The 27,800-nt window shown below is 45.6% G+C and overlaps 1 protein-coding gene across 1 annotated transcript in view; it reads left to right on the forward strand.

The window, feature by feature from the left end:
* The first annotated feature begins 386 nt into the window (after positions 1-386).
* The window catches only part of LOC141096210 (solute carrier family 2, facilitated glucose transporter member 11-like), a 252,288-nt gene continuing 224,874 nt past the window's right edge, over positions 387-27,800 (forward strand). Inside the window, exon 1 of the mRNA XM_073582696.1 lies at positions 387-519. Within this exon, the coding sequence (XP_073438797.1) occupies positions 463-519 (57 nt within the window). The 5' untranslated portion in view covers positions 387-462. The remainder of the gene's footprint in view (positions 520-27,800) is intronic.

Genomic DNA, 27,800 nt, shown 5'->3' on the forward strand with positions numbered 1-27,800 from the left:
TCTTACCTATCACTGCAATCTGGAATTATTAGGGGGTATTGAATAAAATGGCTCCCTCGCTCCTCTCAGTGTGAACTTTGAAACTGAGAAGGCAAGACCGGGTTTAGGAATAGACGTAGGAAAAAAAAATCTCTCCATGGTCAGTCACATGAAAATTCCACATGTGCCATAAAGGATAAAATTTCCCGTATCCAGAGCGAAAGGAGATGGAAATCTTCAAGGTACGTTTCAAGTTTTTGGAACTGATTAACCGTATAGCCTATATACTCAAATGATCTAAAAAATAACATGCGTAGGTTGTAGCTGTGAAAGCAGCCTGAATTAAATTATGTCTGCATGATCCATTTTAATTGACATGGTTTATTTCGATAGTATAATGCAGTTTATTGTTTTGACTAAGTGAAAGGGAGAGAAAGACAGAGAAGGGCAAAGACATATCTTCGGTTAGCTAGAGGAACAGCAATGTTGGCGACAGCAGTGGAATATCAGCCCCTAATACACAGGAGGAGTGAAAGCAGGGTAAGTGGCCGGGACCTCTTGGTAATGTGAATGGATGGATGAATGAATGATTTGTGTTCACGAGAAACTATTTATTCTAAATGCTGTAACTGGAGTCAGGCAAAATCCTATACATCACGCAGATGTGTTCCTCAAATGAGGGCTGTGTTCTTATAATCCATGGGAAGCCGATATCACAGTGAACGAGTGTGCGTATATATTTTATTGCTTCTGCTGCCTAAATAGCATTGTTTATATAATTGTTATGTATTACCCATTTACTATATAACATCGACATATTCCATAGTGCTATACAGATCATCCATTTACATCAGTCCTTGTGCACAGATTATCCAACACATTTCAAAGGAAGCTAATCATCAAAGCTTATGTTTTTTGTCTCTTGTTTTACTTGTGTGTTTGTCTTTCTGTTTACCATAGGGGTTTTGTGTTGGTGTTTTTATTTCTTGTTATACTTGTGTGTCTGTTTATCATAGGGGTTGTGTGTTGGTGTTTTTTATTTCTTGTTTTACTTGTGTGTTTGTTTACCACAGGGGTTGTATGTTGGTGTTTTTTATTTCTTATTTTAAGGTACTGTCACACTTAGCGATGCACCAGCGATCCCGACCAGCGATATGACACAGTCAGGATCGCTGGTGCATCGTTAAGTGGTCGCTAGTGAGCTGCCACACAGGCAGATCTCACCAGCGACATCGCAGGGGTCGGGGGTCGCTACTTACCTGTCAGACGAGGCGATCCTGACGTCCTCCCGCTCGCGTCCACGCGTCGCTCGTCTCCACAGCAGGAAGCCCCAGCAGGAAGCTGACGACGAGAAATGGTCCAGGACGTTCTCGCGCGATCAGCGATAGCCAGCGGGGGAGCGGTCGGAGGTAAGTATCAGACATAGCCATATCGCTAGCAATATCGCTATAACGTCACAAAAAACAGTGAGGTTATAGCGATATTGCTAGCGATATCGCTAGTGTGACAGGCCCTTTACTTGTGTGTCTGTCTTTCTGTTTACCATAGGGGTTGTGTGTTGGTGTTTTTTTTTATTTCTTGTACTCTTGTGTCTGTTTACCATAGGGATTGTGTATTGGTATTTTTTATTTCTTGTTTTACTTGGGTGTTTGTTTTCCATAGGGGTTGTGTGTTGTTGTTCTTACAGAGCAGTAAGATTTCCTCTCTTGTAGCTAATATGTTGGCTTTTCACAATCCTTCTAATCAGTTCAGAGAGGTAAACTCAGGACAAGGTGTTGACTGAATTATGAAAAAATGTGAGGGATTTCTGGTCAAGTGCATTTGTAGCAAGTTATCAAGATTCTAAAAGCTTCCCTACCATCATAATGATTTGTTAGTATGATACTTTAGTTGTATTTGATTTATACCAAATTGTTTTTGATTCTAGACACCAGTCTAAAATGTTATATGTCTTCTGGTGATGTTGTTCACATGGGAGATGAGTATTGACCAGAGATATCTGGCAGTGACCTGTTTCCCTTTGCTCGTGACTAGAGTTGAGCGAAACAGGTCGGTCAGATTAAAAAATCGCCGACTTTCGCCAAAGTCGGGTTTCGCCGAGCGAAACCCGACCATAGCGTGAAGTCGGCCATGCGGTCTTCGACCCGAGCACCAAAGTCGTGTTTCCCATAATGCTTGCAGGTGCCTTTTCTCAGCCAATGAGCAAGGACGCACACTGTGGGCAATGAGATGACATGGGCAGCGGCCACCACCATCTTAGAGAAGGGCATTGCAGTGATTGGCTTGCTTTGTGTGGCGTCACAGTGGCTATAAAAGCCCTGTCCGCTGACTGCCATTTTACTTCTGCCAATCTTAGCGTAGGGAGAGGTTGCTGCCGCTGTATCTCAGTAGGGAGAGAGTTAGGTAGGAAAGAAAAGTGATTCTGTGCTTGTGCTGTACAGTTAGTGTGCAGTGACAGGGGAGGATTTTCTTGTGTTCAGCAGCACTGGTTATTAGGCTGCCTGATAGCTGCATTGATGTGTATACACTGCTGTGCAGACTGATTTTTACACAGCACTAATACTTTTATTCTTTTTTTCTGCACAGTTACCGACCGCTCATTTTTTCCAACACCGTATAGAGCTGTACGCTCCTCACACACTATCGTGTACCGGCTGGTATCATGGACAAATACATGCTTACGATCTGTGTGTGACTATGGAAATATATACAGAGATTTAAATTTTTCCCTACACCATACACAGCTGTACGTTTCTGATACAGTACCGAATATCTGCTGTTTGTATCACGGTCAAATCCATACTGGGAGAGCATCTGTGTGTGACTCCGGAAATAAATACGGAGGTTTAAATTTTCCCCTACACCATATACAGCTGTATGTTTCCGATACAGTACTGTATATCTGCTGTTTGTATCACGGTCAAATCCATACTGGGAGAGCGTCTGTGTGTGACTAAGGAAATATATACGGAGATTTAAATTTTCCACTACACCGTATACAGCTGTATGTTTCTGATACAGTACCGTATATCTGCTGTTTGTATTACGGTCAAATCCATACTGAGAGAGCGTCTGTGTGTGACTCCGGAAAAAAATACGGAGATTTAAATGTTCCCCTACACCGTATACAGCTGTACGTTTCTGATACAATACCGTATATCTGCTGTTTGTATTATGGTCAAATCCATACTGGGAGAGCGTCTGTGTGTGACTCCGGAAATAAATACGGAGATTTACATTTTCCACAACACCGTATACAGCTGTACGTTTCTGATTCAGTACCATATATCTGCAGTTTGTATTACAGTATTACAGTCAAATCCATACTGGGAGAGCGTCTGTGTGTGACTCCGGAAAAAATACAGAGATTTAAATTTTCCCCTACACCGTATACAGCTGTACGTTTCTGATACAGTACTGTATATCTGCTGTTTGTATAACGGTCAAATCCTTACTGGGAGAGCGTCTGTGTGTGACTCCGGAAATAAATACAGAGATTTAAATTTTCCACTACACCGTATACAGCTATACGTTTCTGATACAGTACCATATATCTGCTGTTTGTGTAACGGTCAAATCCATACTGGGAGAGCGTCTGTGTGTGACTAAGGAAATATATACGGAGATTTAAATTTTTCCCTACACCATACACAGCTGTACGTTTCTGATACAGTACCGAATATCTGCTGTTTGTATTACGGTCAAATCCATACTGGGAGAGCGTCTGTGTGTGACTCTGGAAATAAATACAGAGATTTAAATTTTCCACTACACCGTATACAGCTGTACATTTCTGATAAAGTACCGTATATCTGCTGTTTGTATTACAGTCAAATCCATACTGGGAGAGCGTCTGTGTGTGACTAAGGAAATATATACGGATATTTAAATTTTTCCCTACACCTTTTACGGCTGTACACTCCTCATACAGTACCATATATCTGCTGGTATTTTTGGTACATTTTCCCAAACATGAGAAAGTATGGTGGAAGAGGTCGCAGATGTGGGCGGGGGGAGCTGGTACTGATGGTGGTGGTGGTGCATCTGCTGGTTATGCCAAAAGCACAATAGCAGCTAAGGCAGGAGGTGTTGAGCCTGCGTCATCGTCTGGCTCAAGAAGGCCTGGAAGGTTCCCTTTTCTGGGAGTAGGTAAACTGCTTTTAAAGCCGGAGCATCAGGAACAGGTTTTGGCTTACATTGCCGAAACAGCCTCCAGCTCTATCGCCTCCTCTTGTGAAGTTTCAAAAACTGCAAGTTCTGAGTCGTCAGTGCAGGCTTCTGGTCAGGAACAACACCTCTCCTTGTGTCCTTCACCCCCACCAAAAGTGAAGGATGCAGCAGGCCACACTTCAGATTACTCCATGGAGCTCTTTTCACATACCATGCCTGGGTTATCAAGTCAAATCCTGATTTCCCCAGTCCAAGATGAATCTGACATGGAGTGCACTGATGCACAGCCACTGCTAGATGATTCTGCTGGTACATTGACCCAGAGCACTACATTGCCCTCGCAATCTACTGAGCCAGAATCTGACCCTGATGAAACTCAGGTGACCCTTCCCGCATACTATGCCACCTTACACGGTGACACAGAGGAAGGTGCTGATGAAATTGAGGAGGAGGTGATGGATGACCCAGTTGTTGACCCGGATTGGCAGTCATTGGGGGAAGAGGGGGCCGTTGGCAATATCTCAGAAGAGGAGAAGGATCCGCGGCAGGCATCGACATCACAGCAGTGGTTGTCTGGCAGGCCCGTAGCTGTCGAAAAATGTGGTAAAAACACTAAAAGAGATGCAGGATAGCTTGGCCAGACGGTCAAATTAGCACAGCGTGCAAGCCCTGAAAATTTATACCATAGTAGGAAGAGTGCAGTGTGGCACTTTTTTGACCAAAATCCTATTGATGAGGCAAAGGTTATCTGTAAGAAGTGCAGAAGGACCTTTAGCCGAGGGAAAAATCTCCGAAATTTGAATACCAGTTGCATGCTTAGACATTTAATCACCATGCACTTGCAAGCGTGGACGGACTACAAAACCTCAGGTAGAACATGTGCACCTGCTCCGACTGAAGGTAGCCAGCAACGCTCCATCGCTTCCCCCACTGTAAGCCCACCGGTAAGCACACCACCAGCAAGAAATGTTGAGGTGTCGTCACAAGGCCAAAGCAGTCAGGGAATCACAATGTTTTTACAACGAAAGACTGAATCTAGGCCATCACCACCATCACCACCACCACCATCACCAACCCCCTCTCAGTCCGTCAGGTCCACCGCTAGTTCCCCCATATGCAGTTCTCAAGTCCAGCTCACCCTACCAGACACTCTGAGTAGGACAAGAAAGTACTCATCCTCTCATCTGTGTACACTGGCTTTGAATGCCTACATTGCCAAACTGATCTCATTAGACATGATGCCCTTCCGTTTGGTTGAAAGCGAAGTGTTCTGAGAGCTTATGGCCTACGCTGTCCCACGCTATGACCTACCCAGGCAGCACTTCTTTTCTAGAAAAGTCATCCCTACCCTCCACCTGCAAGTGAAAGGCCGCATTGTCCATGCACTCAAACAATCAGTGAGTGGAAAGGTGCACCTCATAACAGATGCATGGGCCAGTAGGCATAGCCAGGGCCGTTACGTGTCCATCATTGCGCACTGGGTTAATGTGGTGGATGCAGGCTCCACAGGGGACAGCAGTGGTGGAACAGTGCTGCCTAGCCCACGGTATAAGAAACTGTTGGGTGTAGGCGTTCGACCCTCCTCCTCCTCCAGAACCGAAAGCTCGTTGACAGAGCGCAGTCGCACGAGCACTCCATCCGCAGCTGCCAGTGTTGCACACGAGGTGTCCCACTATCGAACAGCTAGTGGTAAGCGTCAGCAGGCTGTTTTAAAGATGATGTCTTTGGGCAACAACAGACACACCGCAGAGGTACTGGCCGAGTACTTGCAGCAAGAAATTGAATCATGGCTGGGCAGACAACATCTTGAGCCAGGCAAGGTAGTCAGTGATAATGGCCATAATTTTGTGGCGGCCATAGTCCTTGCAAAACTCAGACACATACCTTGCCTGGCTCACACCTTGAACTTGGTGGTGCAGTGCTTCCTAAATAATTATCTGGAGTTAACACCACTGCTCCATAAGGTGCGAAGACTGTGCTCGCACATCCGTCACTCGTCCGTAGACTCCAGTCGTATGCAGAGGCTGCAGCGATTGCTCCACCTCCCCAAGCACCGCCTAATCATAGACATTGCAACAAGGTGGAACTCCACCATGCACATGGTTGAGAGGCTGTGTGAACAGAGGCAGGCTGTAATGCATTTGTGGGAGGATACACGGGCAGGCAGTAAGAGGGCAGACATGGAGTTGTCAGGTGTGCAGTGGTCAAAGCTGAAAGACCTCTGTAAAGTCCTTCAGTGTTTTGAGGAATGCACACGGCTGGTAAGCGCAGACGACGCCTTCATAAGCATGAGCATCCCACTTATGCGTCTGCTCATGCAAACTTTGACGCACATTAAGGATCAGACGTCTGCAGCGGAGGAGGAAGAGGAGGAGGAGGTGGGAAGCCTTGATGATTGTCAGCCATTGTCTGCTCAGGGAACTGTCCTGGACGAGGTGGAGGAAGAAGAGGAAGAGGAGGAGGAGGAGGATGAGGGGGATGATTATTTTGGGCAGTAGGATGCTTCTCAGGGGGCAAGAGAAAATGTTGGCGTTCCAAGGTCAGGTACAGTGTTTGTGCGTGACTGTAGGGATATGGATTTGCCAGAAAGTGCTCCTCCACCCAGCAGTGGCAGTGCAGCATTGACACCTGGAACATTGGCCCACATGTGTGATTTTCTGTTGCGGATCCTAAAAAGGGACCCCCGCATTGTCAAAATTATGAAGGATGATGATTACTGGTTGGCCAGCATCCTCAATCCACGCTATAAAGGCAAATTACAGAACATCATGCCACAGGAGAACCTAGAGCTAATATTGGCGAACAAACAAGCAACTCTGGTAAACTGTTAGAGGCATTCCCAGCACACAGCAGCGGTGCAGGTTGTACCACGAGCCGTACTGGGCCAAATGGAAGAGGTGCTCATGGTGCACACAGCCGAACTGGCGTTGGAGACAGGGGTTTCATGACCATGTTGTGGACTGATTTCTCGAGGACCGCTCACACGACTGTTAATACTGAATTGATTGCAACAGACAGGAGACAGAAGTTGTCAACTATGGTTCAAAATTACCTCTCCTCCCCTATCGATGTTCTCCCTCACAGTTCATTCCCCTTTGACTACTGGGCCTGTAAACTGGACACCTGGCCTGAATTGGCACAATATGCCTTACAGGAGCTCGCTTGCCCTGCTGGTAGTGTGCTATCAGAAAGAGTCTTCAGTGCTGCTGGATCAATTCTGACAGAAAGAAGGACCCGGCTGTCGAACCAATATGTTGGTGATCTCACCTTCATTAAAATGAACCATGCCTGGGTTTCAAAGGATTTTGTACGTCCTTCACCTGATGACACAACCTAGCCAGCAAAATGGCTCGCTTTGTCCTCCGCTTCCTCCGACTTGTGCAATTCCTCCATTTGCAGCTGCTGAACGTCCAGCCTACACCTCAAGATGTGCCATTTTTTCCACCTCCCTAACTGGGCTGTACCCCCCAGTGCTGGCGTCAGCACCTGGCGCACCCGGGCAAGTGCCGGGGCCCTGAGCAGGTGGGTGAGCCCACTCGTGGGCGATGGCACTGGCACAGTGCCCTTCACAGTCCGCAAGTGTCTCTGATTGTGGGGGGGTCCACTCGCCGTCAGAGACACCGTCGTACTACGAGGGGCCCTGTGCCAGTGCCGTCACCCACGAGTGGGCCCCCCTGCTTGCTCAGGGCACCAGCACTTGCAATACTTACCTCTCCCTGCTCCACCGCTGTGACCTCTTCCGCATTTCCTGACAGTGACATTCAGGTCAGAGAGCGTGATGACGCCATGTCTGTACGCCCTCTGCCTGAACAGTCCAAGTGCAGAGAGCTGGAAGATGGTGACGATGAGGAGTCTAGAGTAGAGCAGTGCCCAGCGAGGAGAGGTATTTAATTTTTTAAATGTTTGGAGCAATATATGGGGAGCATTATACACTGGAGAATTATAATGTATATTGTGCCCATCATACACTTGAGCATCATAGATAGGGCCCATTATACACTGGAGCATCATATGGGACCCATTATATATGGAGCATTATATGGGCCCATCATACACTGGAGCATTTTAAATGGGGTCCATCGTACACTGGAGCATCATCCATGGGACCCATCATACACCTGCACATTATAATTGGGGCCCATCATACACTGGAGCATTATAAATGGGGCCCATCATACACCTGCACATTATAAATGGGGCCCATTATACACTAGAGCATTATAAATGGGGCCCATTATATATGGAGCATTATACACTGTTTGCATAATCATTATTAGGCAAGTTGCATTTCAGAGGAGAATTCTTTTTATTATTGAACAACAACTATGTTCTCAATCAAACGAAAAGACTCATAAATATCAAAGCTTAATATTTTTGGAAGTTGGAGTGGGGTTTTTTTAGATTTGGCTATCTTAGGAGAATATCTGTTTGTGCAGGTAACTATTATTGTGCAGAATTTTTAGGCAACTTAATAAAAAAACAAATATATACCCATCTTACTTGTTTATTTTCACCTGGTAAACCAATATAACAACACAAAATTTAGAAATAAACATTTCTGACATTCAAAACCAAAAAAAAGGGACCAACAAAGCCACCTTTCTGTACGATGCCACTCAAAAGCCTTCCATCCATAGATTCTGTCAGTTGCTTGATCTGTTTATGATCAACATTGCGTGCAGCAGCCTTCACAGCCTCCCTGACACTTTTCCGAGAGGTGTAATGTTTTCACTCCCTGTAGATCTCACATTTTATGAGGGACCACAGGTTCTCTATGGGGTTCAGATCAGGTGAACAAGAGGGCAATGTCATTACTTTTTTCTTCTTTTAGACCTTTACTGGGCAGCCATGCTGTGGAGTATTTGGATGCATGTGATGGAGCATTGTCCTGCATGAAAATCATGTTTTTCTTGAACGATACCGACTTCTTCCTGTACCACTGTACCAACCCGAAAAGGTCCCACAAGTTCATCTTTGATGATACCAGCCCATACCAGTACCCCACCTCCACCTTGCTGGTGTCTGAGTCAGAGTGGAGCTCTCTGGCCTTTACTTATCCAGCCTAGGGCCCATCCATCTGGCCCATCAAGAGTCACTCTCATTTCATCAGTCCATAAAACCTTACAAAAATCTGTCTTAACTCTTAACATATTTGTTGGCCCGATCTTGACGTTTTATCTTATGTTTCTTGTTCAAAGGTGGTTGTTTTCCAGCCTTCCTTACCTTGGCCACGTCCCTGAGTATGGCACACCTTGTGCTTTTTGATACTCCAGTAACGTTGCAGCTCTGAAATATTGCAAAACTGGTGTCAAATGGCATCTTGGCAGCTTCATGCTTGATTTTCCTCAATTCATGGGCAGTTATTTTGAGCCTTTTTTTATCAACACACTTGACCCTGTTGGCTATTTGCCATGAAACGCTTCATTATTCATTGATCATGCTTCAAAAGTTTGGCAATTTCAAGGCTGCTGCATCCCTCTGCAAGACATCTCACAATTTTTGACTTTTCAGAGTCCGTCAAATCTCTCTTCTAACCCATTTTGCCAAAGGAAAGGAAGTTACCTAATAATTATGCACACCTTACATAGGGTGTTGATGTCATTAGACCACACCCCTCCTCATTACAGAGATGCAAATCACCTGATTTACATAATTGGCAGTTGGCTTTCAAGCCTATACAGCTTGGAGTAGGACAACATGTATAAAAAAGATGATGTGATCAAAATACTCATTTGCCTCCATTAATAATGGGGCCCATCATATACTGGAGCATCATATGGGACCCATCAGATACTAGAGCATCATATGGGGCCCATTATATATGGAGCATTATATAGGCCTATTATACAATGGAGCATCATCCATGGGGCCCATCATATACTGGAGCATTATATGGGGTTCATTATTTATAGGGCATCATATAGGGTATGAGGCATTATATGGAGCACATATGGGGCCTATTCTGTATGGAGCATTATATGGAGCCCATTCTGTATGGAGCAATATACTGTATGGGGCCCATCATATACTGTATAGAGCTTGATATGCGACTCATTATACTGTATGGAGCAATATGTGGGGCTCATTCTACTCTATGGGGACCGTCCTATACTGTATGGCACATTATATGGGGACCATCATATACTGTAGCATTATATGGAGCTCATCATATACTGTATGGAACATTATATGGGACCAATTATTCTGTATGGAGCAATATATGGGGCTCATTATTCTGTATGGCGCACTATGTGGTGGCCATAATACTGTATGGAGGAATATACTGTCCGGTTTTTGAGCTATTGTAGAATTTAAAATAGATATCAGTCATGTAACATCTTCTCCTGACATCACGCCAGCCTTTCTAGAAAACACTGGCGATTGTCTAAACGCTGTGTCTAATATCATGTCCTCACTATATCTGAAACTGAACCTGTCAAAGACTGAACTCCTGGTGTTTCCTCCCGCTACTAATGCACCTATACCCGACATTGCTATTTCTGTGTGTGGTTCCACTATTACTCCCCAGCAACATGCCCGCTGTCTTGGGGTCATACTTGATTCCGAGCTTTCCTTTGCCCCCCACATTCGATCACTGGCTCGCTCTTGTCATCTGCACCTCAAAAACATTTCTAGAATTCGACCTTTTCTTACTTTTGACTCTGCAAAAACTCTTACTGTTTCTCTTATTCATTCTCGTCTCGACTATTGTAACTCTCTTCTAATCGGTCTCCCTCTTACCAAACTCTCCCCTCTCCAATCTGTCTTGAATGCTGCAGCCAGGATCATATTCCTCACCAATCGTTACACCGATGCCTCTACCTTGTGCCAGTCATTACACTGGCTACCCATCCACTCCAGAATTCAGTATAAACTTATTACCCTCACCCACAAAGCCCTCCATGGCTCAGCACCACCCTACATCTCCTCCCTTGTTTCAGTATACCACCCTACCCGCGCCCTCCGTTCTGCTGATGACCTGAGGGTAGTATCCTCAATAGTCAGAACCTCCCACTCCCGTCTCCAAGACTTTACACGTGCCGCGCCAATTCTTTGGAATGCACTTCCCAGGTCAATACGATTAGTCCCCAATCCCCACAATTTTAAGCGTGTCCTGAAAACGCATTTATTCAGACTGGCCTATCGCCTCAACACATTAACCTAACCTATCCCTGTGTGGCAGAGCCAAAAGTTTTACCATAACCAGGTTCCCAGCATCATGTTCCCACATGCTTTATGCATCCATTAGCCCTCTGTGTCTGTACTGTTACACACTTAACATTATGGCTGGTCCATACAATCAGAGCAACTGTTACCACCCACCTTTCGTGCCTACCTCTTTCCTCATAGACTGTAAGCTTGCGAGCAGGGCCCTCACTCCTCTTGTTATTTGTTATAATCTACTGTATGTGATTTTTGTTATGCTGTAATGTCTATTGTCTGTACAAATCCCCTCTGAAATGTAAAGTGCTGCGGAATATGTCGGCGCTATAAAAATAAAATTTATTATTATTATTATGTAATGTAAGAAGTGAAGTATTTGTCATTGCACTATACCAATATTTCTCTGCCGTATCGGAGCATCATGAATTGTGGTATGTGTTAAAGGGGCCCACTGACACTCTTTCGCCCGGGGCACACGAAAACCTGGAGCCAACCCTACCCCCCCACAACTTTAGCCAAATAACCCCTAGTTTTCAATGCATAACTATTATTATAAAGTAAATTAAGGTTGACAAGCTTAAGTAATAAGAATTGATGTCATTGGCATTGAAATGGGCACTGTAGGTGTGTTTACTGTCCTCCACTCCCTGACTACTTTGCTTCCTGTGATGGTGTGATATGTTATGTGGATGTCATTTTTTGTATATTCCTATTTTTAACAATTCCAGTTATTTTCATAGTGTTTTTCTTATTACATTGTAAGTCTACAGCCTCACTGTATCTGTCTCTTGATGACCCCCTGTAGTGCATTAATCCCTAAGGCCTTTTGTTCTCCTCTGGGAGGCAACTTGTTTGACTACCCCTGGACAAGGAAGGGGGTGGGGGGAAGAACGGCAGATGTCTGAAGGACAAGTCAGTTCCGGTAGAGACAAGATGGTGAAAAGGCTGCATTTCAGAGAGAAGGACTCATTTTTATCCTCTTGTGCTAGAGTTTTGGAATCTCGTTTCCCTGGACATTTTATCCTGATACTGGACTGCATTCTTATTCTGGACTATCTTATCCTTTGTGTGGTGGACTGAATATGGACCTTTTCATAATTTTGCATGAATAAAGGTCTTGGAATTGTTCACTCTTTGAATGCTCTGTTGATTGTGTGATACCAGAGAAGGACCCCGTGACACTTCCCCATTGACTTGCATTGGGTTTCGTGTTTCAGATGGACCTCCGACTTTTCCCGATAGTCGGCCGATTTCATTCGACTCAACTTTTGGGAAAGTCGGGTTTCATGAAACCCGACTCAACCCTAAAAAAGGCAAAGTCGCTCATCTCTACTCATGACACATACACACTTGGCTGCATGTAAATGGGAAGTTTTCAGCTGACATGTACTGAAGGTGTATGGTCACCTTAACGATCATCAAGTGGGTTCCAGTTGTGGATATTTTTGGTAAAAAAGGCTGGTTTGAGTCAGAGAAAGAATAAAACTGGGCCATACTTTCTTCTTCAGTATGTGGTGATTATCCAAGGAATTCTTTGAATGCTATTGGCTGAAGAAAAGCAGAAAAAGATAGTGGAATGAGTGGTTACTCGTAGCAAGCAAAGTCTTGTGTTAGTTGGACAGGGATGACAGTCAGCAGAATACACAGTCCATCATAGCTGGCGTTATGGACAAGTATGGTAACCAAAGTTCTGTACAGGCAGATACAAAAAACTAAGGATACCATTTTTAGTTCATAACAAAAACCAAGGAAAATGAAGTTGTAATTATTAACATAACAAGAAGCACCTTCATTAGACATGATTCTGATGGATTTGATGAGCAAAGGTGGTCATTTGTGGCCAGGAACAGAAAAATGTCTACCTTATTATTTTAATCACTTATGGTACATAGCAATTCCTCTGCACCTTAACCCCTTTACCCCCAAGGGTGGTTTGCACGTTCATGACCGGGCCAATTTTTACAATTCTTGCCACTGTCCCTTTATGAAGTAATAACTCTGAAACACTTCCATGGATCCCACTGATTCTGACATTGTTTTCTCGTGACATATTGTACTTCATGTTAGTGGTAAAATTTCATTCAAATAACTTGTGTTTATTTGTGAAAAAAACAGAAATTTGGCGAAAATTTTAAAAATTTTGCAATTTTCCGATTTTGAATTTTTATGCCCTTAAATCACAGAGATATGGCACACAAAAGACTTAATAAGTCTTAATAAGTAACATTTCACATATGTTTACTTTACATCAGCACAATTTTGGAACCAAAATTTTTTTTGTTAGGAAGTTATAAGGGTTAAAAGTTGACCAGTGATTTCAAATTTTTGCAACACCATTTTATTTTTACGGACCACATCACATTTGAAGTCACTTTGAGGGATCTATCTGATAGAAAATACCCAAAAGTGACACCATTCTAAAAACTGCACCCCTTAAGGTACTCAAAACCAGATTCAAGAAGTTTATTAACCCTTCAGGTGCTTCACAATAATTTTTTGAATGTTTAAAAAAATGAACATTTAACTTTTTTTCACAAAAAAATTACATCAGGTCCAATTTTTTTTATTTTACCAAGGATAACAGGAGAAATTGGACTGCAAAAGTTATTGTGCAATTTCTCCTGAGTACGCTGATACCTGATATGTGGGGGGGAACCACTGTTTCGGCGCATGGCAGAGCTCAGAATGGAAGGAGCGCCGTTTGACTTTTTCAACGCAAAATTGACTGGAATTCAGATCGGACGCCATGTCACGTTTGGAGAGCCCCTGATGTGCCTAAACAGTGGAAACCCCCCACAAGTGACCCCATTTTGGAAACTAGTCCCCCCAAGGAACTTATCTAGATATGTGGTGAGAACTTTGAACCCACAAGGGCTTCACAGAAGTTTATAACATAATCGTAAAATTAAAAAATCACATTTTTTCCACAAAAATGATCTTTTCGTTATTGTGCAATTTGTCCTGAGTACGCTGATACCCCATATATGGGGGTAAACCCCTATTTGGGTGCATGGCAGAGGTCAGAAGAGAAGCAGCGCCATTTGACTTTTTTGGCTGGAATTGGGATTGGACGCCATGCCGCGTTTGGAAAGCCCCTGATGTGCCTAAACAGTGGAAACCCCCCACAAATGACACCATTTTGAAAACTAGACCCCCAAGGAACTTATCTAGATGTGTGGTAAGCACTTTGAACCCCCATGGGCTTCACAGAAGTTTATAATGCCCGGGCGTGAAAATAAAAAAATCATATTTTTTCCACAAACATGATCTTTTAGTCCCCAATTTTTTATTTTCCCAAGGGTAACAGGAGAAAATGGACCCCAAAAGTTGTTGTCCAATTTGTCCTGAGTACGCTGATACCCCATATGTGGGAGAAAACTACTGTATGGGGACACATCGGGGCTCAGAAGGGAAGTAGTGATGTTTTGGAATGCAGACTTTGATGGAATGGTCTGCGGGTGTCATGTCGCGTTTGGAGAGCCTCTGATGTTCCGAAACTGTTGAAACTCCCCACAAGTGACCCCATTTTGGAAATTAGACCCCCCCACGGAACTTATCTAGATGTGTGGTGAGCACTTTTGAACCCCAAAGTGCTTCAGATTTTATAACGCCCGGGCGTGAAAATAAAAAAATCATATTTTTTTTCCACAAAAATGATATTTTTGCCCGTAATTTTTTATTTTCCTAAGGGTAACAGGAGAAATTGGACCCCAAAAGTTGTTTTGCAATTTGAGTAGGCTGATACCCCATATGTGGGGGTAAAACACTGTTTGGGCGCATGGTAGAGCTTGGAAGGGAAGGAGCACCATTTGACTTTTTCAACGCAGAATTGGCTGGAATTGAGATCAGACACCATGTTGTGTTTGGAGAGCACCTGATGTGCCCAAACAGTGGAAACCCACCAATTCTAACTCCAACCCTAACCCCAACATACCCCTAACCCTAATCTCAGCCCTAACCCTAACCCTAACCCTAGCCCTAACCCTAACCCTAATGGGAAAATGGAAATAAATACATTTTTTTTAATTTTATTATTCTTCCCTAACTAAGGGGGTGATAACGGGGGGTTTGATTTACTATTTATGGTGAGTTTTTATGTTTGGCAGCTGTCGCACGCTAAAAGATGCTTTTTATTGTAAAAATAGTTTTTGCATCACCACATTTTGAGAGCTATAATTTTTCCATATTTTGACCCACCGAGTCATGTGAGGTCTTATTTTTTGTGGGACGAGTTGATGTTTTTATTGGTACCATTTTTGGGCATATGACATTTTTTGATCGCTTTTTATTCTGATTTTTGTGACGCAGAATGAAAAAAAAACAGCAGTTCAAGAATTTCTTTTGGGGGTGCGTTTACACCGTTCCGCGTGCGGTAAAATTGATAAAGCAGTTTTATTCTTCGGGTCAGTACAATTACAGCGATACCTCATTTATGTCTTGTTTTATGTTTTGGCGCTTTTATGCACTGAAAACAATTTTATATAAAAAATAATTATTTTTGCATCGCTTTATTCTGAGAGCTATAACTTTTTTATTTTTTTGCTGATGATGCTGTGTGGTGGCTCGTTTTTGTGGGACAAGATGACGTTTTCAGTGGTACCATGGATATTTATATCCGTCTTTTTGATCGCGTGTTATTGCACTTTTTGTTCGGCGGTATGATAATAAAGCATTATTTTTTGCTTTGTTTTTTATTTTTATTTTTTAAGGGGTTCGCTAAAGGGGTTAACTAATGGGACAGTTTTATAGGGCGGGTCGTTACGGACGTGGCCATACTAAATATGTGTACTTTTATTGTTTTGTTTTTATTTCCAAAAAATGAATTTATTAGGGAATACCGTATTTTTCCGACCATAAGACGCACTTTTCCCCAAAAAAATTTTGGTGGAAAGTGGGGGGTGTGTCTTATGGTCGCAATATACTAACCTCCGGGGCTCTGTGGTGCGGTGGTGGAAGCGGGCGGGGCTCTGCAGTACGGTGGTGGCAGCGGGCGGGGATCTGCGGTGTGGGGGTGGTGGCAGGCTGTGCTCTGGTGCAGGGGCTGCAGCTCCGCCGGCATTTCCTCGCAGTCCGGAGGCCCCCGCACATCCCTTGCTAGCCGCCGCCCTGTTGCGGTGGCCTCCGGTAACATGCACGCCGGGAAGATGGCCGCCGGTCCGGGGACGGCGCATGCGCAGGTTCAGATCTCGTCCCGAGATCTCGAGGGACGAGATCTCGTTGCCGAGATTTGAATCTCGCCCCCCCGAGATCTTGGGACAAGATCTGAACCTGCGCATGCGCCGTCCCCAGACCGGCTGCCATCTTCCCGGCGTCCATGTTCCCGGAGACCACCGCAACATGGCGGCGGCCAGCAAGGGATGTGCGGGGGCCTCCGGGCTGCGAGGATATGCCGACGGAGCCGCTGCCCCTGCACCGGAGCACAGCCCGCCGCCACCCCCGCACTGCAGAGCCCACCTGCCCCAGCTCAGCACAGCCCACCTGCCCCAGCCCCAGCACAGCTGCCCCAGCAAAGCTGCCCCAGCACAGCTGCTCCTGCCCCAGCACAGCTGCCCCAGCCCCAGCACAGCTGCCCCAGCCCCAGCGCAGCTGCCCCAGCACAACCAACCTGCCCCAGCACAGAGCCGCCACCGCACGAGCCTGGACCACTGAATGACTCCTGTGACTACTCCTCCACCTGTGCCGGATCCCTTCCCAGGTAAGCTGAATTCGGACTGTAAGACGGACCCCCATTTGACACATTATTATTTTTTTCCCTATTTTCCTTCTGAAAATTGGGGTGCATCTTATAGTCCGGTATTTGTTTTTTTTTTTAAATTTACTTAGCGATTTTTTTTAAATAAATTATTTCTACACTTTTTTTTTTTTAACTTTATTATACTGTCCCAGGGGGGACATCACTGTCATGTGACAGATTGCTGGTCTGTCCCATCACAGATCGCTGTGACAGATCAGCGATCTGTCACAGGCACTGCTGGAGGCTTCCTTATGCCGACACTTTGCAGGCAGGAGGAAACCGGCTCCCCGCCGCCATATTGGATCCGGGGACCTGCAGGGAAGGAGGCCCCCAGAGCAGCGCTGCACATCACGCTCAGGGAAGTGCGGAGGGAGCCCCCTCCCTGCCGATGCTTCCCTAAACCCACGGTACACTGCGATTGTGTTTGATCACAGTGTGCGAGGGGTTAACGTGTCAGGGGTGGTCCATGACCGCCCCTGACACATATTGCCGGGTGACAGCTGTGATAATCAGTTGACACCTGGCCGCGATCAGCGGCGCTCACCCCGTGAGCGCCACTGATCGCGCTAGACGTACTATCCCGTCCATGGGCATAGAGGCCCGAGTCCCATGGACAGGATAGTACATCTCATGTCAGGAAGGGGTTAAAGATGTTATCATCCTATCCCCATTGGGGCTCACAATATAAATTCTCAAACAGTATATATTTTCCATGTTGTAGGAAACCCACCTAAACACAAGCAGATCATACATACTTCTTTCAGATGGTGTCCTTGGTGGGATTTATGGCCAGGACCCCAACACTGCGAAACTACAGTGCTAACCACTGAGCCACAATGTTGCCCATGCTACCTTACTGCTATTTTTTTGTCATATAACAGTTTGAAAGCCCCCTAGAAATATAAAAATCTGAGGACATCTTATTTCATATTTGCTTATAGTAGCTGGACATTAACATTATGTATTCATTTATCACAGGGCAGCTTTCACTGTAATTGTCCACATTATTTTGGGGAGCCTGCTAAAGGACTTAGAAAAAATAAGTCCAGCGCTGTAAGTCCATGGACTTATTTTTTCTTAGTTCTGAAAACTTGCCGCCCAACAGGATCTGTGCGCTCCAGAAGGAGGTGAGCAGACACTAAACTTTTTTGCATATTTTTAGCCTGCTAAAGACCCCTGTTTGTTTTGCAAATACTGAACTACATAGTAGAAGAAAATATTCACTACAGATCCTTTGCATAGCAAATGCAAACGCAAGAAGAGGGATTCCACTGCTTATGACAGGGTCCGTCTGTGCTTCATTATTTGTCAGTTTTTCCAATGGAAAAAAAGTTCTACATGATGCGCTTTTTCTTCTAAAACTATACACATAACGGAACCCAGATGGAAGCCATAATAATCAATGGAGTCCCTCTGCTTTTATTTGCATCAGATTCAACACAAGTGTGAATATAGGCTGTAGCTGTTTAGTGTACTACTTCTCTGGAAAAAAAAAATCTATGGACGTATAGAGTAAAGAAAACAAAATTCCAACAAACAGAACAGTACACCCTACACAGCCCACTGTAATAGAATATATTACATGTTAGACCCTTTTGCAGCCCATTTTATATCGAAGACAGAAGTTGAATAAAAAAAAAATTAAAGTCAAAGCATACCATCCAAATATTTCATCACACTTAACGTATGGAAAATTGGTCTGAGTCTCCCTGCCGAGACTCACAGGAGTTTAATACGAGTACAATCCGATTTCTCAAGCCAAGCATTCGATTAAGGGCTCATGCACACATTGAGTATATGGGGTGCAGCCTATTTTCTTCTGGCGCCAAATTCTCTGCATGGTGCTTCCGAAAGGCGGCAATTTCCCTAATTTTCACGCCAAAGACCATCTTCTCCATAGCGGTCGGTGTCATCTATAAATCAGCAACATCCGCCATCTTTACTTCTTTTGCGGTGGTCCACTACTCAAAGTCTCCATCATCCGCCTGCAATATTGTAACTGCCGGTAATAAAGCACAAGTCCCAAATTCACAGTCACGAAATTCAGAATCGGTCAGCTGACAGCTCCATTTCTTCCAATTCAGGCAGCACATCACCCATTTCAGATTCTTAAGTCTTTACGCTGGAGGGGTCCATCCTGCTGCTACTACGCCAAGGTAAGCAAGGACGACCAGGGGAAGGTAGTCAGAGCCGGGTTCTTAAAAGCACAGTACAGAAATAGAGTCCACTGAGCCAACTGTCAGCGAGCACTCCCCTGGTCCCTTGTACATACAGTTAGGTGCATATATATTTGGACAGAGACAACATTTTTCTAATTTTGCTTCTCGACATTACCACAATGAATTTTAAACTAAACAAATCAGATGCAGTTGAAGTTCAGACTTTCAGCTTTCATTTGAGAGTATCCAGATTAAAATTGGATGAAGGGTTTAGGAGTTTCAGCTCCTTAACATGTGTCACCCTGTTTTTAAAGGGACCAAAAGTAATTGGACAGATTAAATAATTGTAAATAGAATGTTCATTTCTAGCACTTGGATGAAAACCCTTTGTTGGCAATGACTGCCTGAAGTCTTGAACTCATGGACATCATCAGACGCTGTGTTTCCTCCTTTTTGATGCTCTGCCAGGCCTTCACTGCGGTGGTTTTCAGTTGCTGTTTGTTTTTGGGCCTTTCTGTCTGAAGTTTAGTCTTTAACAAGTGAAATGCATGCTCAATCGGGTTGAGATCAGGTGACTGACTTGACCATTCAAGAATATTCCATTTCTTTGCTTTAATAAACTCCTGGGTTGCTTTGGCTTTATGTTTTGGGTCATTGTCCATCTGTAGTATGAAACAACGACCAATCAGTTTGGCTACATTTGGCTGGATCTGTCACGGTCCTGTTAGGGTTGGCGTGCCGCCACCGCTGAGCAAGGACTCACCAACACTGCAGAGGGGTCCGGGGTCAGACACGGCCGGACAGTTCAGGCAAACAGGACCAGGAGATGCTGAAGTCGGTGAGCAGTGAAGGACCTACAGTCATGTGATTGCAAGGGGGTGGGGCTTAGCGTCCTGCTGCCAGAGATGGCAGGACACTAATACAGGAATACTCAAAGTCAGACAAACTGGGTCGTACACAGAGATAGCAATAAAGTACCAGGGATGAGACAGAACGGAGAGTCGGGGCCAGGCAGTGGTCAAAGCCAAACAGACATAGAAGGTACCAAGCAGAATCCAACAAGCAGTATCCAAAGAACAGACCGAGTTGTACACAAAGTATCAGGCAAACAAGAACACAGCACAAACACACTCAGGGGTCAACACAACTCTGCCAAGGGCGAAAGTATAACTGACGGGGATAGGAGCTTCCTGAGGCTATAAGAAGCTGTCCCAGAACCAGGGAGAGGCCACAATAATAAGCCCCAGGTGTGCAGGTAAGTCTGCACTGGGATCATAACATTTAACCCCAGAAGTGTCAGTCATCAGCACTGGTTCCATACATAAATCCCGCATGTGCGCATCAAACCCGCTCTGAGATCATGACAGTACCCCCCTCTCAACGGGGGGGCCTCTGGTTCCCCAGGCTTGTCCGGGTACTTAGCATGGAAAGCCCGCACCAGGCGATCTGCATGCATCAACCGGGCCGGCACCCAGGACCTGTCTTCCGGTCCATACCCCTTCCAATGAACCAGGTACTGTACCAATCGCCATACCAACCTGGAATCTGCGATATGACCAATCTCGTTCTCCACCTACCCCTCAACCAAAACAGGAAGAGCAGCGGACTCGGAGTCTCCCTGGACTGCTTCAAAAGGTTTCAGTAGAGATTTATGGAAGACGTTAGGGATTTTGATAGAAGGTGGAAGGCACAGCCTGTACGCCATTGGATTGATTTTTTCCACAATCTTGTATGGGCCAATGAATTTGGGCCCCAACTTGGCTGAAGGAACCTTCAACTTAATGTTTCGCATGGAGAGCCAAACCTTCTCTCCAACCTGACCCGTGGGACCTGGTGTTCATTTCGTGTCCGCGAAAAACTTATACCTGCTCTGAGACCTAGATATATTCGGCTGGACTTCCGCCCACGTATTCATTAATCGCTGAACAGAGCCCTCAGCCCCGGGACACCCCGAGTCCAGACGTGAAAACTCCCCAAAATGAGGACTGAACCCACAATTTTTCAAGAAAGGAGTCATACCCATGGATTGACTCACCCGACTATTGAAGGCAAATTCAGCCAATGGCAGTGCATCGCACCAGTCATTCTGTCTAGGAGAAGTTAGACACCTAAGGATCTGTTCCAGGGACTGATTAGTGCGTTTCGTCTGACCTTTACTCTCAGGATGGTATGCAGACGAAAAGGAAAGAGACATCCCTAATTTTTTGCAGAAAGCACGCCAAAACTTAGCCACAAACTGCACACCACGATCAGACACCACATTCAGGGGTACCCCATGCAACCGGATCACATGCTGCACAAACAATTTGGATAAAGTCTCAGCGATGGTAGTGCGGACAGGGGTACAAAATGAGCCTGCTTAGAAAATCTGTCCATCACTACCCATACCACCGTATTACCCTTAGATGGAGGGAGATTGGTAACAAAATCCATGGACAAGTGAGTCCATGGTCTTTCAGGCACTGCCAAGGGCATCAGCTCCCCTGCCGGACGACTATGAGAGTTTTTAGAACAAGCGCAGACGCCACAACCAGAAATTAATTTTTTTATGTCTGAACCAAAGGTAGGCCACCAAAAGATCCTAGCCACCGCCAGGCTGATATACCAGGGTGAGCACTCAGCTTGGATTCATGGAACTCCTGCAAGAGTTTCAGGCGAAGTTGCTCTGGGACAAACAACTTACCCCCAGGCTTGGCCGCCGGAGCCAGCGACTGGGCGCCCTGAATCTCTCGTTCCAATTCAGACAAGACCCCTGCTAACACAACCCCAGGGTGAAGAATGGAGAACGGTGGCTCAGGGGGAGACACCGGCTGAAAACTGTGAGATAAGGCGTCAGCCTTGACATTCTTAGACCCTGGCCGAAATGTAATAGTAAACTGAAAACGGGAAAAAAAAGTGACCAACGGGCCTGTCTGGGCGTTAGTCTTTTAGCAGATTCAATGTATGACAAATTTTTGTGATCGGTGATCACAGTAACCGGGTGACTGGCCCCCTCCAAAAAGTGCCTCCATTCTTCAAACGCCAATTTGACCGCAAGAAGCTCTCTATTGCCTACGTCATAATTTCTTTAAGCAGCAGAGAACTTCTTGGAAAAGAAAGCACATGGCCTGAGGTTGGTTAGAGTGGCAGGCCCTTGGGACAACACCGCCCTCACCCCCACCCCCACCTCGGAGGCGTCCACTTCCACGACGAATGGTTTGGACGGATCTGGCTGTACTAACACAGGAGCAGACATAAAGCATCTTTTCAGAGTCGCAAACGCCTCTTTTGCGAGCGAGGACCAATTTCACATCCGCACCTTTACATGTAAGATCTGTGAGTGGTTTAACCACCTGTGAAAACCCCCAAATAAATTTGTGGTAATAATTGGCAAACCCCAAGAAGTGCTGAAGACCCTTAAGGTCTCGGGGTTGCACCCAATCCGCAATGGCCTGCACCTTCTTGGGGTCCATGCGAAAACCCTCACAGGACACAATTAATCCCAAAAAAGACAATTCTTGAACAAAAAACACACATTTCTCCAATTTGGCATACAGATGATTTTCCCTCAGTCTTTGGAGAACGGTTCATACATGATTCAGATGAGACTGACTGTCGGGAGTGTATATCAGAATATCGTCTAAGTAAATGACAACAAAACGACCAATGAGATCCGAGAATACCACGTTGATGAAATTCTGAAATATGGCGGGGGCATTGGTAAGACCAAACGACATGACTAAATTATCAAACAGTCTCTCGGTCGTGAGGAGCGCAGTTTTCCATTCATCCCCCTCCCGGACCCTTATCAAATTATATGCCCCCCGAAGATCCAGTTTGGAGAACCATTTTGTCCCTGAAAGTTGGTTACACAAATCGGGAATCAACGGAAGGGGGTACGTATTCCGTACAGTAATCTTATTGAGCTCACGAAAATAGAGGCAGGGACGTAAACCGCCATCTTTTTTCTTTACAAAAAAACCCCCCTGCCGCCACAGGTGAGACTGAGGGACGTATGTGTCCTTTGCGAAGACTCTCAGCAATGTAATCTTTCATGGCCAAGTGCTCAGGGCCAGATAAATTAAACAGACGGTCTTTAGGCAATTTAGCCCCCGGGACTAACTCAATCGCACTGTCAAAGGGTCTATGTGGCGGCAACGTCTTGACCTCGCTTTCAGAGAATACATCTTCGAATTCTTTCAGGTACTCCGGAATACCTTCCAGCTCGACAGATGACACAGATACAGATTGAACAGGTTCGACCAGTAGTGCAGATTTATCACATAACATCGAATCATTAAACCCCCTTTGAACAATCTCCCCCGTTTTCCAGTTAATAACTGGGTTCTGGTGTTGTAACCAGGGCATGCCCAACACCAATCCTGCTGGTAGATTGTCTAGAACTAAACAACTTAAGTTTTCCACATGGGTAGCGCCCACTCTGAGCGAAAACAAGTCAGACATGAAGAGAATTCCCTCTTTAGTGAGGGGGAGGAGTCAATGGCCACCACCTTGATCGGAACCTTGAGTCTAACTGTCCCTATCTTACAGCGTGTGACCAATTGGGAGTCAATAAGATTGATGGATGATCCGCAGCCCACGAAGGCTGTAGAGGGAAAAAACAACGGTCCACTAACAGTTCCGCATGAAGCAACACCTTAGAAAACGAGTCTGCTCTGCGCTCTCTTTCAAGCCACATATCCTAGCCCTCGCCTCCTCCTGCCGCCTCAAACTCAAAAATATTTCCCGGATCCGCTCATTCCTCAACCACAAAACCACAAAAACACTAGTGCACGCTCTTATCATCTCCCGCCTTGAATACTGCAACCTCCTACTCTCTGGCCTCCCCTCTAGCACTCTGGCACCGCTCCAGTCCATCCTACACTCTGCTGCCCAACTAATCCACCTGTCTCCCCGCTATTCCCCAGCCTCCCCCCTATGCCAGGCCCTTCACTGGCTTCCTGTTGCCCAGAGGATCCAATTCAAAACCCCAGCCATGACATACAAAGCCATCCACAACCTGTCTCCTTCATACATCTGTGACATGGTCTCTAGGTACCTACCCGCACGCAACCTTCGATCGTCCCAAGATCTCCTTCTCTTCTCCCCCTTATCTCTTCTTCCCACAACCACATACAAGACTTCTCCCGTGCTTTCCCCATACTCTGAAACTCCCTACCGCAACACATCAGACTCTCACCATCAGCGGAAACCTTCAAGAAGAACCTGAAGACCCACCTGTTCCGACAAGCCTACAGCCTGCAATGATCCTCGGTCTACTGAACCACTGCACGACCTGCTCTACCCTCTCCTACTCTATCCTCACCCATCCCTGTAGACTGTGAGCCCTCGCGGGCAGGGTCCCCTCTCCTTATGTACTTGTGTGTCACTTGTCCCTTGTCTTACACTTGTATATTACTCTTATATAAATTACACTTGTCTACATTTCCCCTTTTCACATGTAAAGCGCCATGGAATAAATGGCGCTATATAATTGCATAATAATAATAATAATCATAATAATAATAAAAGGGTACCTGAGGGTCTGAGTAGTCTCCCCGCTGACTACCCAGACCTAGTCATTTCCCGTGAATCGGGTCGAGGATGGACAATCAATCAGGACACTCCCTTTTCCAATGTCCTGTTTTACAGCAGTAGAAGCAAAACTGCTTTTCTATCCGGCGTTGTCTCTCCTTTTCCTTCAGGGAGAGAGCCCCTACGTCCAAGGGCACAGAAACAGTCTCTTTTTCACTAGGGAACAATGGAGTTTCCACCTGCATCACCCCCCTGGCCCGCAACCTGCGGTCCATCAGGATGGCCTGGGTCATGGCGTCCTCGAGTGAGTTAGGTGGGGATGTAGTGCCAAGGCATCCTGTAGCCGCTTGGACAAGCCTCTGCGAAAGAGTCCTCGGATTGCGGTGTTGTTCCAAGAGACCTCTGCGGCACAGCGGCGGAATTCCGTACAAAACCACTCAGATGAGTGTTTCCCCTGACAGACACTCATCACCATGTCCTCTGCCAATCGCACTCGGTCCGGCTCATCATATATGTGCCCGACGGCCTCAAAAAATGCTTTCACAGACACTCTCTCAGGGGCAGTGGGAGGAAGGGAGAAAGCCCAAGCTTGCGGGGACCCTCTTAATAAAGACATAATGACCCCTACCTTCTGACTTTCGTCCCAAGAGGAACGTGGCCTCAAACTAAAGAAGAGTTTGCACCCCTCCATGAAGACCCTGAACTCCTTTTCGTTCGCAGAATAGAAGTCAGGCAGTTTAACAGGTAGTTCTGGAGACACCAAAACAACATCACTCGCCCCAGCCCCCAGAGACCCAGCAGCTAAAGCCCCCCGCACTGTCTCAGAAACCTGCTGCTCAGAACGAGCAAGAGCTTGCTGCTCCAGAGATAAACCCTGAAACATCTGACTCAGATTTTTCATCTGTTCAGCCAGATATTGTATGAGATCCATAGTTCTCAGCTGAAAAAAAAAAACTCCAAAAACTTAACGGTCAGTTATAATATCACGGTCCTGTTAGGGTCAGCGTGCCGCCACCACTGAGCAAGGACTCACCCACACTGCAGAGGGGCCCGGGGTCAGACACGGCCGGACAGTTCAGGCAAGCAGGACCTGGAGGAGCTGAAGTCAGTGAGCAGTGAAGGACCTACGGTCATGTGACTGCAAGTGGGTGGGGCTTAGCCTCCTGCTGCCAGAGATGGCAGGACGTTAATACAGGAATACTCAAAGTCAGACAAACCGGGTCATACACAGAAATAGCAATAAAGTACCAGGGATGAGACAGAACGGAGAGTCGGGGCCAGGCAGTGGTCAAAGCCAAACAGACATAGAAGGTACCAAGCAGAATCCAACAAGCAGTATCCAGAGAACAGACCGAGTCGTACACAAAGTATCAGGCAAACAAGAACACAGCACAAACACACTCAGGGGTCAACACAACTCTGCCAAGGGCGAAAGTATAACTGCCAGGGATAGGAGCGTCCTGAGGCTATAAAAAGCTTTCAAAAAACCAGGAAGACCACAATAATAAGCCCTAGGTGTGCAGGTAAGCCTGCACTGGGATCATAACATTTAACCCCAGAAGTGCCAGTCATCAGCACTGGTTCCAGACATTAACCCCACATGTGCGAGTCAAACCCGCACTGAGATCATGACAGGATCTGAGCACACAGTATGGCTCTGAATACCTCAGAATTCATTCGGCTGCTTCTGTCCTGTGTCACATCATCAATAAACACTAGTGACCCAGTGCCACTGGCAGCCATGCATGCCCAAGCCATCACACTGCCTCCGCCGTGTTTTACTGATGATGTGGTATGCTTTGGATCATGAGCTGTACCACTCCTTCGCCATCATTCTGGTTGAGGTTGATCTTGGTTTCATCTGTCCAAAGAATGTTTTTCCAGAACTGTGCTGGCTTTTTTTAGATGTTTTTTAGCAAAGTCCAGTCTAGCCTTTTGATTCTTGATGCTTATGAGTGGCTTGCACCGTGCAGTGAACCCTCTGTATTTACTTCATGCAGTCTTCTAGATTTGGATATTGATACGCCTTCCTCCTGGAGAGTGTTGTTCACTTGGTTAGCTGTTGTGAAGGGGTTTCTCTTCACCATGGAGATTATTCTGCGATCATCCACCACTGTTGTCTTCCGTGGGCTCCCAGGTCTTTTTGCATTGATGAGTTCACCAGTGCATTCTTTCTTTCTCAGGATGTACCAAACTGTAGATTTTGCCACTCCTAATGTTGTAGCAATTTCTCGGATAGGTTGTTTCTGTTTTTGCAGCTTAAGGATAGCTTGTTTCACATGCATGGAGAGCTCCTTTGACCGCATGGTTCCTTCACAGCAAAACCTTCCAAATGCAAGCACCACACCTGAAATCCACTCCAGGCCTTTTATCTGCTTAATTGAGAATGATATAACGAAGGGATTGCCCACACCTGTCCATGAAATAGCCTTGGAGTCAATTGTCCAATTACTTTTGGTCCCTTTAAAAACAGGGTGGCATATGTTAAGGAGCTGAAACTCCTAAACCCTTCATCCAATTTTAATGTGGATACTCGCAAATGAAAGCTGAAAGTCTGAACTTCAACTGCATCTGAATTGTTTTGTTTAAAATTCATTGTGGTAATGTCTAGAACCAAAATTAGAAAAATGTTGTCTCTGTCCAAGTATATATGGACCTAACTGTAGACAGTTGGGACCAACACAATCTTCCTTATGATGTACCTTGTTTTTTCTCCAGCCATAGCAGTCCTGGAAATAAAGGATCCAGGAATGCAGCAGCTTTCCAACGGGGAAAATAACTTTTATTGGATGGTGGTAAAATAGGAAGAAGACACTAGTACAATACTGGTTTTCCTGCTCTGTCCCTGTCACACTCTCCAGCCACACCCACAGCAGCTGAAGCAGCCAAAGTTCAGGGGAACTTCACGTGCAGAATTAACCCTTCAGAATCGGGGGCCCTTCGGGAGTCCTGAGGCGCGTATTGCAGTCCTTAGCCTTTCCTTATTCCGTAGTCCTTGGGAATCCAGGGCAACAGTTCCGTCCTGTTCTTGAGGCCTGGCAGTGCTCTGTGTCCATGTACGTCTGCCCTGTCCAACATCT

Source organism: Dendrobates tinctorius, unplaced genomic scaffold (genome assembly GCF_039654945.1).
Source record: "Dendrobates tinctorius isolate UK_male_01 unplaced genomic scaffold, ASM3965494v1 ptg000073l, whole genome shotgun sequence".
Taxonomy (NCBI): domain Eukaryota; kingdom Metazoa; phylum Chordata; class Amphibia; order Anura; family Dendrobatidae; genus Dendrobates; species Dendrobates tinctorius.